Here is a 12320-nt window from a genome sequence, read left to right as displayed (position 1 = left end):
TTTTTTATAAATTAAATTTACATCAAGATATTTACATCGAGAAAAACTGAACTGAATAAAGAGTTCAAAACCAACATCAGACGAAATCTTCGAACTATTTCAACTTGGAACACACAGCAGACGAACAACGAACTGCGTCTGCAACCAAAAGTTCATTTCTGCTTACAGTGGCTATGCGTTTCAAAATGGAAATTATCAAAATGCAAAATTAAAATTATCATATAAATGAAAAATAATGAGGCGTGATTTTTTAATGGAACGCTATATTTAAAACATTCTGCACGTTGTAGAAGATTGAAAATCATAAATTAATGGGGCTGTCTACACTCCACGTCAATAATAATGCGATTTTCTTGAGAAGTTTCAATTCCTATTAAACTGAAATCGCCCAGCGTGGTCCTATCGTCCAGAATCATGTTGGCTACATGGAGTGTCTGACGAATTGGAGCTATTCGCGTTTTCCTCTCAACTTCTTTCTTCAACTGGAAAATTGTAGTCCTTTCGTCTTTAGCTAGATAAATATCGGTTCCCAAAGCACGCAGGAACAAATACACAACCATCGTTGACTTTTAAACCACACCTTGCCACTGATGTAAAAGATGGCTACTCAGATTAAGTTTAAGACAGTGGTCTATCGATTTCTCTGCCCCCTGAAGGAATATTTGGAAACATGCTGAAAGTTTGTAAAAAAAGCATAATGTGGACTCTTATTTTAAGAATTGGACAGCGAGAACCAGACACGAATAGCGGGTGGTTAAATGGTGATCTACAATAATAACGTATTTCATTTTCAAATGGTATTTAAAAATCCATGCTGATAATTCTCGTGTCTGCAGTAAAATTTGAAAGTAAATCACCCTCAATAGATTTTTAAAAATTTCATTCACGTTCAGATATTCACCAGTCATGAAGTCTCGTATCAAAATTAACTCGGCGCAGTTTCTGAACTACAATATATGGCTTGTCGAGTCTCGTCTAGACCATTGAAGCTTTTATGGGTTTTTTTTTCTTTTCTTTTTTGTGTGTGTACTGTTGACCGAGTTAATTCGGTCTTAAAAGGGTTACATTTCTCATTTTTATAATGGAAACTGGGGTTTTTCATCGCATAAACAGGCTGTTGGTGTTGTTGGGTTTTAGGAGCATCGGTAACTAAGACCATGTTGCTCCGTATATATTGACTGTAAATTGCGTGTGTTCTGAGGTCGATTTTCTGTTTGCTGGACGAAAACCCCGAGTTTCCGGGAGAAAAGACCATGCTACCTTCGCCTGAGACCAACTAACTCAGCCACGTTGTGAAAAAGGCTCATAAAAATTCCTCCCGTCATCGACAGGATTCGAACTCAAGTCTTTTCCACCCGGTATGGGGAGAACGGCGATTCTACCAACTGTGCTACCCACGAGGGCCATAAACAGGCAACCGACCTTGAATCTTATAAATAGTTTCTTAAGAAACAGTCCTTCCCTTAGCAGAAATAATTTCTAATCAAAGTTGATGGTTATCACTTGCTGCTTGTAAGGGAAACGAGTTAATCTGACAGGTTATTTTAAAAACTTATTTGTTTCCTGAAAAATTTCTCCACAAGTTGCTGGGACCGTCTTCAAAACCAGGGGACACCGCATGATCAGTATTGAGGTTTAGAGTTACATCTGCTTGAGGTTGACTAGCCACAAATCTTCTAACAGCTAGATATTTTTAACAAGTGACAATCTCATGTTAGTTCATTGAACTAAACTCACTGACCAAAAATTATAAACCTTTATTCTGTATCCAGTAGGGCCACCTTTTGCTCGAATTAATCCGCACAAGCCGTCGTATGGATTCCACGAGATGCCTGAGAGAGTCGAGCTCAAGATTTGACCATTTTTCCATCAGGACATTTGTCCGCTGCTGTATTTCGGTCAATAGACAACTGTAAAGTTGAATCCTTTCCAACATATCTCAAAAATTCCCAAATCTGGGGAATTAGTCTGGCAGGGCAGACGTTGGAAATCTGGGCAATGTTCCTTGAACCATTCAATTTTTGCACTGTTCATAGTTGCGTTATCGTCTTGAAAGAATTCATAGAAATCCCGGTAGAAATGAAGCAATGTGAAGTTTGTGCGATACGACAGAAAGATATTCATTGGAGGTAACACGACCTTCTAACGGTATGAGCGGACCTAGACCCCACCCAAGAGAACATACTCCATAGCGCGATACCACCTCCACCCTCTTGAGTGGTGGATACAAAACAGTTTGGAAGTATGGCTTCATGAGTTTCACGCCACACTTTCACCCTACCATTGGTACAAAAAGTGTAAATCGAGACTCCTCAGACTACTAAATAATCTTTTTTCCATTGTTCTACAGTCCAGTTTTGGCGTTGACGGCACCACTTCAGTCGAATCTTTCAATTTTTCATAGAAAGAAGTGCCTTTTGTATAGGCACACGACTACCAAATCCTTGATTCTTCAACTCCCAACGCATAGTTTGGTTGGAAATGGATCTTTCTTTTTCTAAATTGAATTTTTCAGTCATTTACTGCTGGACCTTCACTGGACCTTCTATTCTGATGCACATTTGAGATGGTTGCTTTCGACATGCCAGTGATTTCCTTTTCTCAATTATGGCTCCTGCTAAACGTACTCCTACAATAACACCTTACTAACAATTGGAAAGATCACTTGTCTTCCCCATGACCGAATCGACTAAGAAGCCCCTGGAATGCGTACAATATTTGTCTGATACCAGGGATCTTGTTCTCATATCGTGTGAGAACTTACATTTGCATACCCTACGTTCAATTATCTGTTGACGCCAATGGCAAAAGGCTTCGAATTTTTTTGGCCAGTGAGTGTATGTTACAAAATACTTAACCAGTGTATATTATGACTTTTATATACTGAACGTACCTTATAAAATTTGATTTATTGTTTAACTTTTTGGATCTAGTGTATTTATATCTAAATTATTGTCCTTCCCTCAACTCAGTTATGACAATGTGAGTTATGGGGGGTTACATGTCTATTCAGCGAGACATATCCATTTAATTCCAAAAATATGAGACACAAGAACAGTTTGTACTGGTTTAGTCTTAAAAGTCAAAAGAAAACCACAGTTCCATTGATACAGGAACGTGTTGAGCCATCTGTAAAGTGCTATAACTGTTCGTCGACGATTGCAGAGCATCAAAAGGTTTATTTGTCCTAGGAAAAAGCCTCTTCTGATGAAGAAGTACCTAAAACTTGTTTGAAAGTACCATGGTAATTGTTAATTAGTTTAATAATCGATGAGATAGTATCATTTTCTCAAGGTAGTGGATTTAACCTCAAGGTAGTGGATTTAACCTCAAGGTAGTGGATTTATCTTAATTATTTTCAGTTGCGTCTTATGTATAATCATGAAAGATCAAATAAATTAATAAAGACGTTTTTGTACTTCATTTGTTTACTTCAGATTTATATGTACGTATTACTAAGAAAATTATACACCAGTCTCACAAAGTTTGTGAGACTGGTGGGTTCCAGTCTCATAAAGTTGAACGATATGTACAAATCACATACAAATTAAATAACATATCGATAATAATTTGACAAACATTAAACCTAAATCGACTACATGTACAGATGAAAATAACTCAAGGCATACTGGTCGTATTTAAATAGGTTCTACTGGTTAATGCTTTAAATCAAAGAACCCCGTTGCATTACATTGAAAATCTGTGACGTCATCTCTTCCACTTATGCATCCTCCTCGGTTTTATAGCTGCAGATGGCAACGTAAGATTCTTAGCTGATTTCGAAAGGTGTTTCCTTTTCGACCTCCATAGCAGACCTGGAAATTATGCACCACAGGGCTTTGGCTATCATGACGAAACTATACAATAGAAGTGAGATTGACAATTAATGTATATAGCTTAGTTATATTATATACTGAATGGCCACTGTATTAGGTACGCCTACCTTTTTTAAAGCGGGTAGGCAGGAACTCAATGTGCGAATGGTAAAAAGAAAGGATTCAGTGCCTTTGAATGTGGCATGGTAGTCGGCAACAGGCACATCGGTATGAATATCTCGGAAACTGCAACCCTGATTGCATTTTACGTACAACTGTATCTTCGGTGTATCAAGGTTGGTCCAATAATCAAATAACATCCACCACCTAACAGCGATCCTGTGGTCAGAAATAGTTCCATGTATATATGCGAGACTAAGAAAGCTCATGAGATTTGTACATGTTAACGGAAAGGCTGCGGTAAATCAAGCAACCAACCAGTAAGACAGTGGTAACCAAAGAGGATTTTCAGAATGCATAATTCCACGTACCTTGTCACGGATGGGATATCGTTGCCGACGACCGAACTGGGTTCATCTCCTGTTAGCAAAAGTCAAGAGGGTACGGTTACAGAGGGTTAGGAACACCAACAGTGGAGGATTGGAAAAATGTTGCCTCGTCCGAATCCCGGTTCCTGTTGTGTTGCACCGGTAGAACGAGAAAATGGAGAAAAGAGCGCGAGTCCATTGAAGTATCTTGCCAAGTGTAAGCAATGCAGGCTGGTAGTGGCGGTTAAATGGTGTTTTTTCTTTTGTTTTGTTTATTGTGCTATGCAGTCCCAGTCAGCTTTCCCTGCAACCTCGCAATCTATTTACAATGCTCTACCACTAACAATGTTGATGTACAATTATCTCAGATTCACTTGTAGAGGGTCAATTGGTTCTATGAAAGTAGCTGATAATAGAATTGTGATGATCTCTGAGGGTCCAATTGACACTTGTCAGTACAATTCAAAATGAGGAAAAGTCTAATCCAGGAAGTAGATATCTAAACCAGGAATTATGGTTACAATGAAGAAGTCAACATTTCCTCAAACTTGAACAATCCCAACGATACAGCAATTAACAATAAAGGGGCGTACCTCAATCAGTCTCGACATCCAGTCCCTGGAACTACAATAATACCACCGCATCCCAGGTCATTCATTGAGGAAGGAACCGCAATGCCATCCAATAGGTTCATTGTGGTGGTGGTCTAACCCTCCACTGGAGCCCGAATTCCTCCGATACAAGCCTGCCCAAAGAGCTTCAGCGGTATCCTCAACAACTGAATCACTTGTTAGTGGAAGATCCATCTGGAGGATGTAGTGCAAGGTTCCTTAGAAGCCTTAGTGTTCACAGAGTAGAGTTTGCACAGTGGTATCGTTGCCGTCCTCCCCACATTGGATGGAAAAGGCCCGGATTCGAATCCCGTCGAGGACGCGAGGTACTTTAATGGGCTTTTTTTACTCCGTGGCTGAGTTGTCTCAGTCTCAGTCTCAGGAGTAGACAGCAAAATTTTTTCTCCAGAAACTAGGGATTTTTCGTCCAACAAAACAGGCAAATCGACAAGAGAACACACGCAATTTATAGACGCAATTTATACGGGTTTATGTAATCAATTACAGGTAACCCTATACATAATATTAATTTTTTTTTTTTTTTTGTTTACAGGGTAGGCTCCCACCTATAATCAGAACGGTACTACTCATCCTGCGTCCACCCTACCTATCATAATAGTATTCCGTTCTAATGCAGCACGGCATAACCTTTTCAAGCCTTTTTTAACTGCCATTCAGCTCATACCCCCCCCCCCCCCCCCAAATGCAGCAAGATCACACTTCTTCTGAATAGTAGGACTGCAAAATTTCGAAGTGCGTACAAATCTTATTTTTTATTAACTAACAGTTGTTCACATCCAGGGGTTAGAGAGTGGAGATTAGGAGTTTCTTCAATTAATCGTCCCTTCAAATCACAATCCTCAACACATTCATAGAAGATGGTATAGGGAACGTTTCTGTGGTGCACATTGGGTTCCCTGTGGAAATTGTTTTCGACCAGACGCATCTTTTCATGGCTGCACTGTATCCAGCTGCGAATGGGTTCTTCAAATAGGATAACACTCCACGGCCAAGGCCAGAATTGTACAGATCTGGTTCCAGAAACATAAGATTAAATTCAGGTTACTCAGGTGGCTTCCCCTGGCACCATATCCCCATTTAATCGAGTGCGTGTGAGATGAGGTAGAACGAGCTCTTTGGAATAGAAATTCATAACCATGAATTTACCATAAATATGGGAAGCAATTGAGTCTATTTGGACCAGCACCCTTACGGCACTGACGAATCCAGATTGTTCTGAAAGCTGAGAAGGGGGGAAACCAAATCGCTATTAGGTAGATATACCTAATAATGTGGCCACTCAGTATACATCTGTAATATAATATCATATGGTATAAGTATATTATATGTAATATACAAGTGGTGGGCAAAATAATGGAAACACCTGATATGAAAGTAATTGTTTTTGTAATGGCTGTATGATGTATTTTTGATTGGAGTCCATAAACATAAAACTACAGCCTCTAAAATAAGTACAGAACTTCATGTGAGTCTCAGCAATTCAGTTCATAGCAAAACACTTTCAGCGAGAACTCCATAAAGCAGAAATTTATGGCAGAGCCACTATTGCCGAGCCAATCATCACTGATCGTAATAATAGAAAGAGGATGCAGTGGTGTAAGGAGCACAAAAACTGGACACGAATCATCATTAACACTTTCCAATATCAGGGAGAGTTTACGTTTGCAAAATGCCAACGAAACGCTTCAACCTGATTGTCTTGAGCCAACCATCAAACATGTAGGAGGATCAACAACGGTCTGAGCAGCAATATTTTGGTATCCTTTAGGTCCTATCATCACTATGAAGGCGAATTATTGCCACTGATTCCTTGATATTGTCGAATGATTAGGTCCATCCATGGTCAAACATTGTTTCCCACAAACGATGCTTGTTTCGAGATGTGTCCAGTCTGGTTTGAGGAGCGCGAAACTAAGGCTAAGCATCTCCCGTGGCCTGCACAATCACCAGACTTAATCGTTATTGGGCCACTGTGGGCATATTTGGAGAGGAAGGTGAGAAGCAGATATTCTCCAACTTCAATACTCATGGAGCTAAGAGGAATTGGACCATCCTTCATTGACGATGGTCCAATTCCTCTTAAGACAGTTCAGAGTTTATTTGAATCTATTCTACGTATAATCCAACTTGTTTTAAAAGCAAAGAGTGCCCCAAAATCATATTAGTGCATACCTGTTACTCTTATCATAGGTGTATCCATTATTTTTTCCACCTCTGTACTACAATTATATTATAGCAGTATACATACGATTTAATATTATATAAGCTGATTCTTACGAATTTTGCCAATGCTTCTTCTCAAAATGGTTTGTCACATAACGAAATTATCGTTACAGAAATTATTTTAAATTACAATAATTCAAAATGATGTTATAAATTAATATTAGTGGTAAGCTGCTGGTATGCACTGCCTCATCAAAATATTAAAGAACGTTATCAATGTACCTTTAGCCATTAGACAATGGAAATAAAGCTCGATATGCATTCGACTGGGATGAACAGGTGTCGGGTTGCGTTTTTTGATAGCCGTACAAAGATTTACTCTTGGATGTCAACTTCGCAAGACGAGTCTAATGTAATTTGTGTCAACAGACTCCTGAACTGCTTGTAGGTCTGTTATACCACGTGTACTAGCATGCCACGGGCCATTTCGAATGCCTTTTGGTGGGAGATTTCGACTTATCAAGCATTGTTTGAAAATTTACTGCACAACTCAATGTGACAAAGGGTACAAGGAACAAAAATATCTTGAAGGAAGAGGAGAAGAGTAAATTAGATAGGGATGGTGATCAGTGGTAGATAATCCAGCTCACGTCGCTGTTCAGCTGAATTGATATTTACCGTGGTGGGAATAAAGATTATTTATTTAAAGTAAGGAGACAGGCAGATGCAAGTTGGGCTAAGCCTGTACAGGATGATTAAGGGCCATTTCGTTTGTCAACAATGGCCGCCGGGTTCAGAATGCTGGGTCTTTAATAAATTGGCAGGGCAGGGGATTCCTGCATCATTATCACAAATGCCATTCTCTTAACAATACTACAGAGATACTTACCATCTTTTCCACACTCTGTACGTGTGAAGGACAGATTCCACATACGAACTAAAGAATGTTGAATTAAGTTTTAAATTTTCCTCTTCTATCAACTTAAAGTATGCTGGATCCTTTTTCTCCTTTTCCGGTGAATCATCTGAAAGAAGATACTTTGAAAGCCAAATATTCTTTCTGAATTATAAAAGGCTTATCTAAATAAACTATGACATTTCAAAAACCGCATGTTCCTTTTTCCACATTAGTTGTTTTTTATTTTTTTTAAGTAAGCGCTCAGGCACTTAAGGCTATGATGGTAAATATATGATGTCTGTGAACTGTATGTATTCTATACGAGTTTGCACCTTTTTTTCTTTGTGTTTCAGTGTCTACCAACGATGGGCAACCTACAACTTGGATTTATTACGTGGGACTTGAGTTGGATTTATTATATGGAAGTTGAGTTCTTCCATGAGGACTAAGTGATGTAAAGTGAAGGATGGGTGACTCTACTTAAATACTCTTCTGGGTATTCACTCACCTGAAGTATTGGTATCGGATTTCAGATGAATCCCCAACTTCCATCCATCTTCTTCTATTTCATGGGTCGTGTTGATGTACACGTACATATAGCAAGCGGGGGAATATCCAAGTGGAGTTACCTTGTGATATGTTCCTGGGGGAACCTAAGAGAAGTAGACAGTAAGAAAGAGGGATAAAAATAATTACTACAAACAGAAAAATGCGAAGGACATTTATCCCCGTAGAATTTTTCTAACTGAAAATAATTCTTCAGACTTTACGTTATCAGCAATCTGTTCACCATTTCCTTACCTGGGTCTTATCTCCTTCTTCTAAATAGATTAGTCTCCCTTGCGTCAACTGAATTTCTACACTTCCCTTTAGAACCTCCAGCGTTGTGTTTTGAAAGTCGTCCTCCACAAAGTTTACCAATGTAAATCCTAAATTCATAAAAAATGTGCTTTTCAAATATATAATGTCAACACGTAAATATGAGGGACTTTCGAAAATTAATGACACTTATGCTCTCAATCTTCCACCTCCCACCCCACACTAAAAATAAACTAAGGGGATGGGCTTAAAAATGGTAACTAAAGTTTAACACTGATAAATGAAAGATACTTCATCTGGGTAGCGCCAAACTCAAGGTAGTTGATAATGAAAAAACTTAGGGGTAATTGTGTAGTCCTACACGAAGTTCTCTGAGCAGTGCAGACAGGCTGCACAAACAGATCATGGGTTCTGTTAATGATATACAGGAATTTTTCAGCAGGAATAACGAGGTGATTATCCCACTATATATGGTAATTATTAGGGTTTTATTATCTTGAATATTGTATGCGATCTTAGAGATACCATTTTAGGAAAGATGAATAATCTTTCTTCCTTTAAATATTTCGACAATAGTAATATATGTTAATGTTAACGTTTTCGTATTTTCTCACAGGACTCATGTGGCTGTTTGTGTGGGAGGGTGGGGAGGATGAGATATCAGCGTAGATGTCCTTCGAACGCCCATTTTTATCGATTTTATAACGATGAACTTCTACATTTAAAAAGTATTGTGTCGTTTTTAAAAGAAATCTGAAAATTTCAAGTAAGGTTTTAATTGAAATGGCATCGAGAATCAGCGTGAATACTCTATGACTTATTCCAAGTACCTGGAAAATCTGCCAGAAAGATAATATCTGCATATTTGGAGTCTGCATACAGCAAGTTTTCCATTGAGAGTAGTCGAGAACGCCAGTCTGATAATTCCGTGAGCAGCGGTAGAACCCAAGTTACCTCTTGAAATGGAGACCATTTAGCTTCCAGAATATTCACTGTAGGATCATATACTCTGAAAATTAATAAAACACAAATATTCAAGGCATTTTTAAATAAATTTTATGCAATATTTTTGTGGCAGCTATTAAAAGAAAGAGAGCTATACACTGAGTGATAACTGAATTATGACCACCCCTATGAAAACTGAATGCGACCCGTTGACCAAGTGAGGTACGAGAGTGCGCAGTTAGTCGACCTCCGTAGCATAGATAAGGGGTCAGTGGTTTAGTAGGTAGTAAAATTACACGCGTGATGGGTAAAAGGAAGGATTTATCGGACTTTGATAAAGGACAGATTGTGGGTGATCGACGAGCTGGTGTCTGTTTCCCAAACGGCTGAACTGGTGGGTTGTTCGAGAGCCGCCCTAGTTAAAGTGTACCAGGACTGGTGTCAAAATGGTCAAACAATGACCCGACGGCAAAACTGCAAAGGTCAGCGAAAGGTTGATGTTAGAAGTGAGCGCCGGGTCCGACGACTCGTACAGGCGAATATATTGAAGAGTTGACTACCCAATACAACATGGGTCAACCCGGAACAATATCTGGCATGACCTTGCGTCGCACGTATGGGCTATACCAGCAAACGAACCCTATGGCATCCTCTCCTAACCAAGGTTCATCGGCGTAAAAGACTAGCCTGGTGCAAAGAGCATGCAAGTTGGACATTAGAAGACTGGAAGAAGTTGTGCTGGTCGTACGAGTCACGTTATTTACTCCACACCGTGGATGGTCGTGTACGGATTTGGCGCCAACAACATGAGGCTCTTCATCCATCATGCATGGTATCAAAATTGCGGTTGTATGGTATGGGGCATGTTTCACTGGCAGAAACTTGGACCCATGGTGCATGTGAAACTATGTATCAATGGTCTTCGCTTTCGTAACTGCTTGCTGACTGTGTACACCCCGCTATGTTACACTTTTTCCCGAATGGCGATGGAATCTTCCAAGGTGACAATGTGCCGAGCCATCGGGCACTTGTTGTGCAGGAATAGTTTGAGGAACACAGTTCTAACTTCCAGCATATCGATTGGCCTCCGAACTCTACCGATATCAATCCCATAGAGCACTTATGGGACACTGTGGAAGGGCATATCAGGCCTCTGGATACACCAATCACCTCCATACCTACATTGCTGACCGCATCGCACACACACAGCGTGGTTGGCCTCCCGAACGTTTCCAACATCTTGTTGAATCAATGCTACGTCGGATAGCTGCTGTACTGGGGGAAAATGGAGGACTCACGAAGTATTAGGTAGGTGGTCATAATTCAGTGATCACTCAGTGTAAATTCCTTTATTTACATTTGCACTGCCCTTCCATTAATACCAAGACATTCCCTGTTGATAGTTGGTCACCCTGCTACCCAAGCACCACTTGTCAGAAACAACTATAAATATGCTTGTATGCCTTGTGGGGAGGCAGTAGTACCACTGTGAATGCAAGGTGCCTCGATTGACGAAGTTAAGCGATTTCCAGCGTGGAGTGATGATAAGGTGCTACATAACCAAAGCTGATGCAAAGTGACAACTTAGAACGTAGGCCGAGTGTCGCAGCACACACACACACACACACACATGCCTCAGTGAGAAGATTGGGACAGCATCAGCACAGTGTGCAGGACGCTGCATGATATGGGTTACCACAGTCGTGTGCTGTCCACAATCCACTAATCACCGCGACTAATGCCACACGTCATTTAGCTTGGCGTAAGGCCCGCCGTACTTCGACCGTAGACCAATAGAAAGCCGTGCTTCGGAGTGGCAAGTCACGGTACATGGTCTACCAGTCTGATAGTAGTGTCTGGGTGTGTCGGATATCCAGAGAAAGCTACCTGCCCGGCTGTATCGTCCCGACAATGTGAAAGATTGTTTGGGGAATTTTTTCATGGTTTGGCCTGGAACTGTTGGTTGCTTTGGAAAAAAACCACGAATGCTTAAATCTGTCAATGCAGCCTGAAGTCTGCGCGAGTATCACAGTGGTATCGTCACCGCCCTCCCCACACCGGGTGGGAGAGGCCCGACTTCGAACACTGTCGATGACGCGAGGAACTTTTATGGGCTATTTTCACTCTGTGGCTGAGTTAGTTGAGCTCAGCCGTAGATGGCAAGGTTTCCCCCGGAAATACTGGGGTTTTTCGTCCTGCAAAGTCGACAGATCAACTAGAGAACACACGCAATTTACAGACACAATACACATGAGTAGTTGAAAGGTATTTTCCAGGTGACCCTAATATAATAGTTTAAGTTGTAAGTTTAGGCATCCTGAACAAGAATGTTTTAATTACGTTGCAGCAGCACGTCAGGGAAGACCCATGTTTGTATGAGCAGGATAGCACTCCGTGGCATAGTGCTCACGTTGTGACGGATTCGTTTGAGGACATGGACGTCGAAAAGTTGGACTGGCCAGCGCAGATGGGTGACCTCAACCCTACCGAGAACCTCTGGGATGAATTGCATCGCTGGGTGCGTGTGAGGAGAAACTGTCCATTCACTGAACTTTGGTGA

At 40.5% G+C, this 12320-nt stretch overlaps 1 protein-coding gene across 1 annotated transcript in view; it reads right to left on the bottom strand.

The window, feature by feature from the left end:
- Window positions 1-3679: 3679 nt before the first annotated feature.
- Window positions 3680-12320, bottom strand: part of GC (gamma-glutamyl carboxylase) — a 31152-nt gene continuing 22511 nt past the window's right edge. The window contains exons 11-15 of the mRNA XM_090377346.1: window positions 9646-9824; window positions 8798-8925; window positions 8505-8649; window positions 7988-8123; window positions 3680-3857 (exon numbers count right to left, since the gene is read on the bottom strand). Coding sequence (XP_090233472.1) covers window positions 3770-3857; window positions 7988-8123; window positions 8505-8649; window positions 8798-8925; window positions 9646-9824 — 676 coding nt within the window. The 3' untranslated portion in view covers window positions 3680-3769. The remainder of the gene's footprint in view (window positions 3858-7987; window positions 8124-8504; window positions 8650-8797; window positions 8926-9645; window positions 9825-12320) is intronic.

The sequence above is a fragment of the Mastigoproctus giganteus genome, chromosome 7, assembly GCF_048544385.1.
Source record: "Mastigoproctus giganteus isolate SK-2022 chromosome 7, ASM4854438v1, whole genome shotgun sequence".
NCBI classification, from domain to species: Eukaryota; Metazoa; Arthropoda; class Arachnida; order Uropygi; family Thelyphonidae; genus Mastigoproctus; species Mastigoproctus giganteus.
The sequence above is the reverse complement of the archived record's forward strand: the minus strand, read 5'-3'. Positions and strand labels throughout refer to the sequence as shown.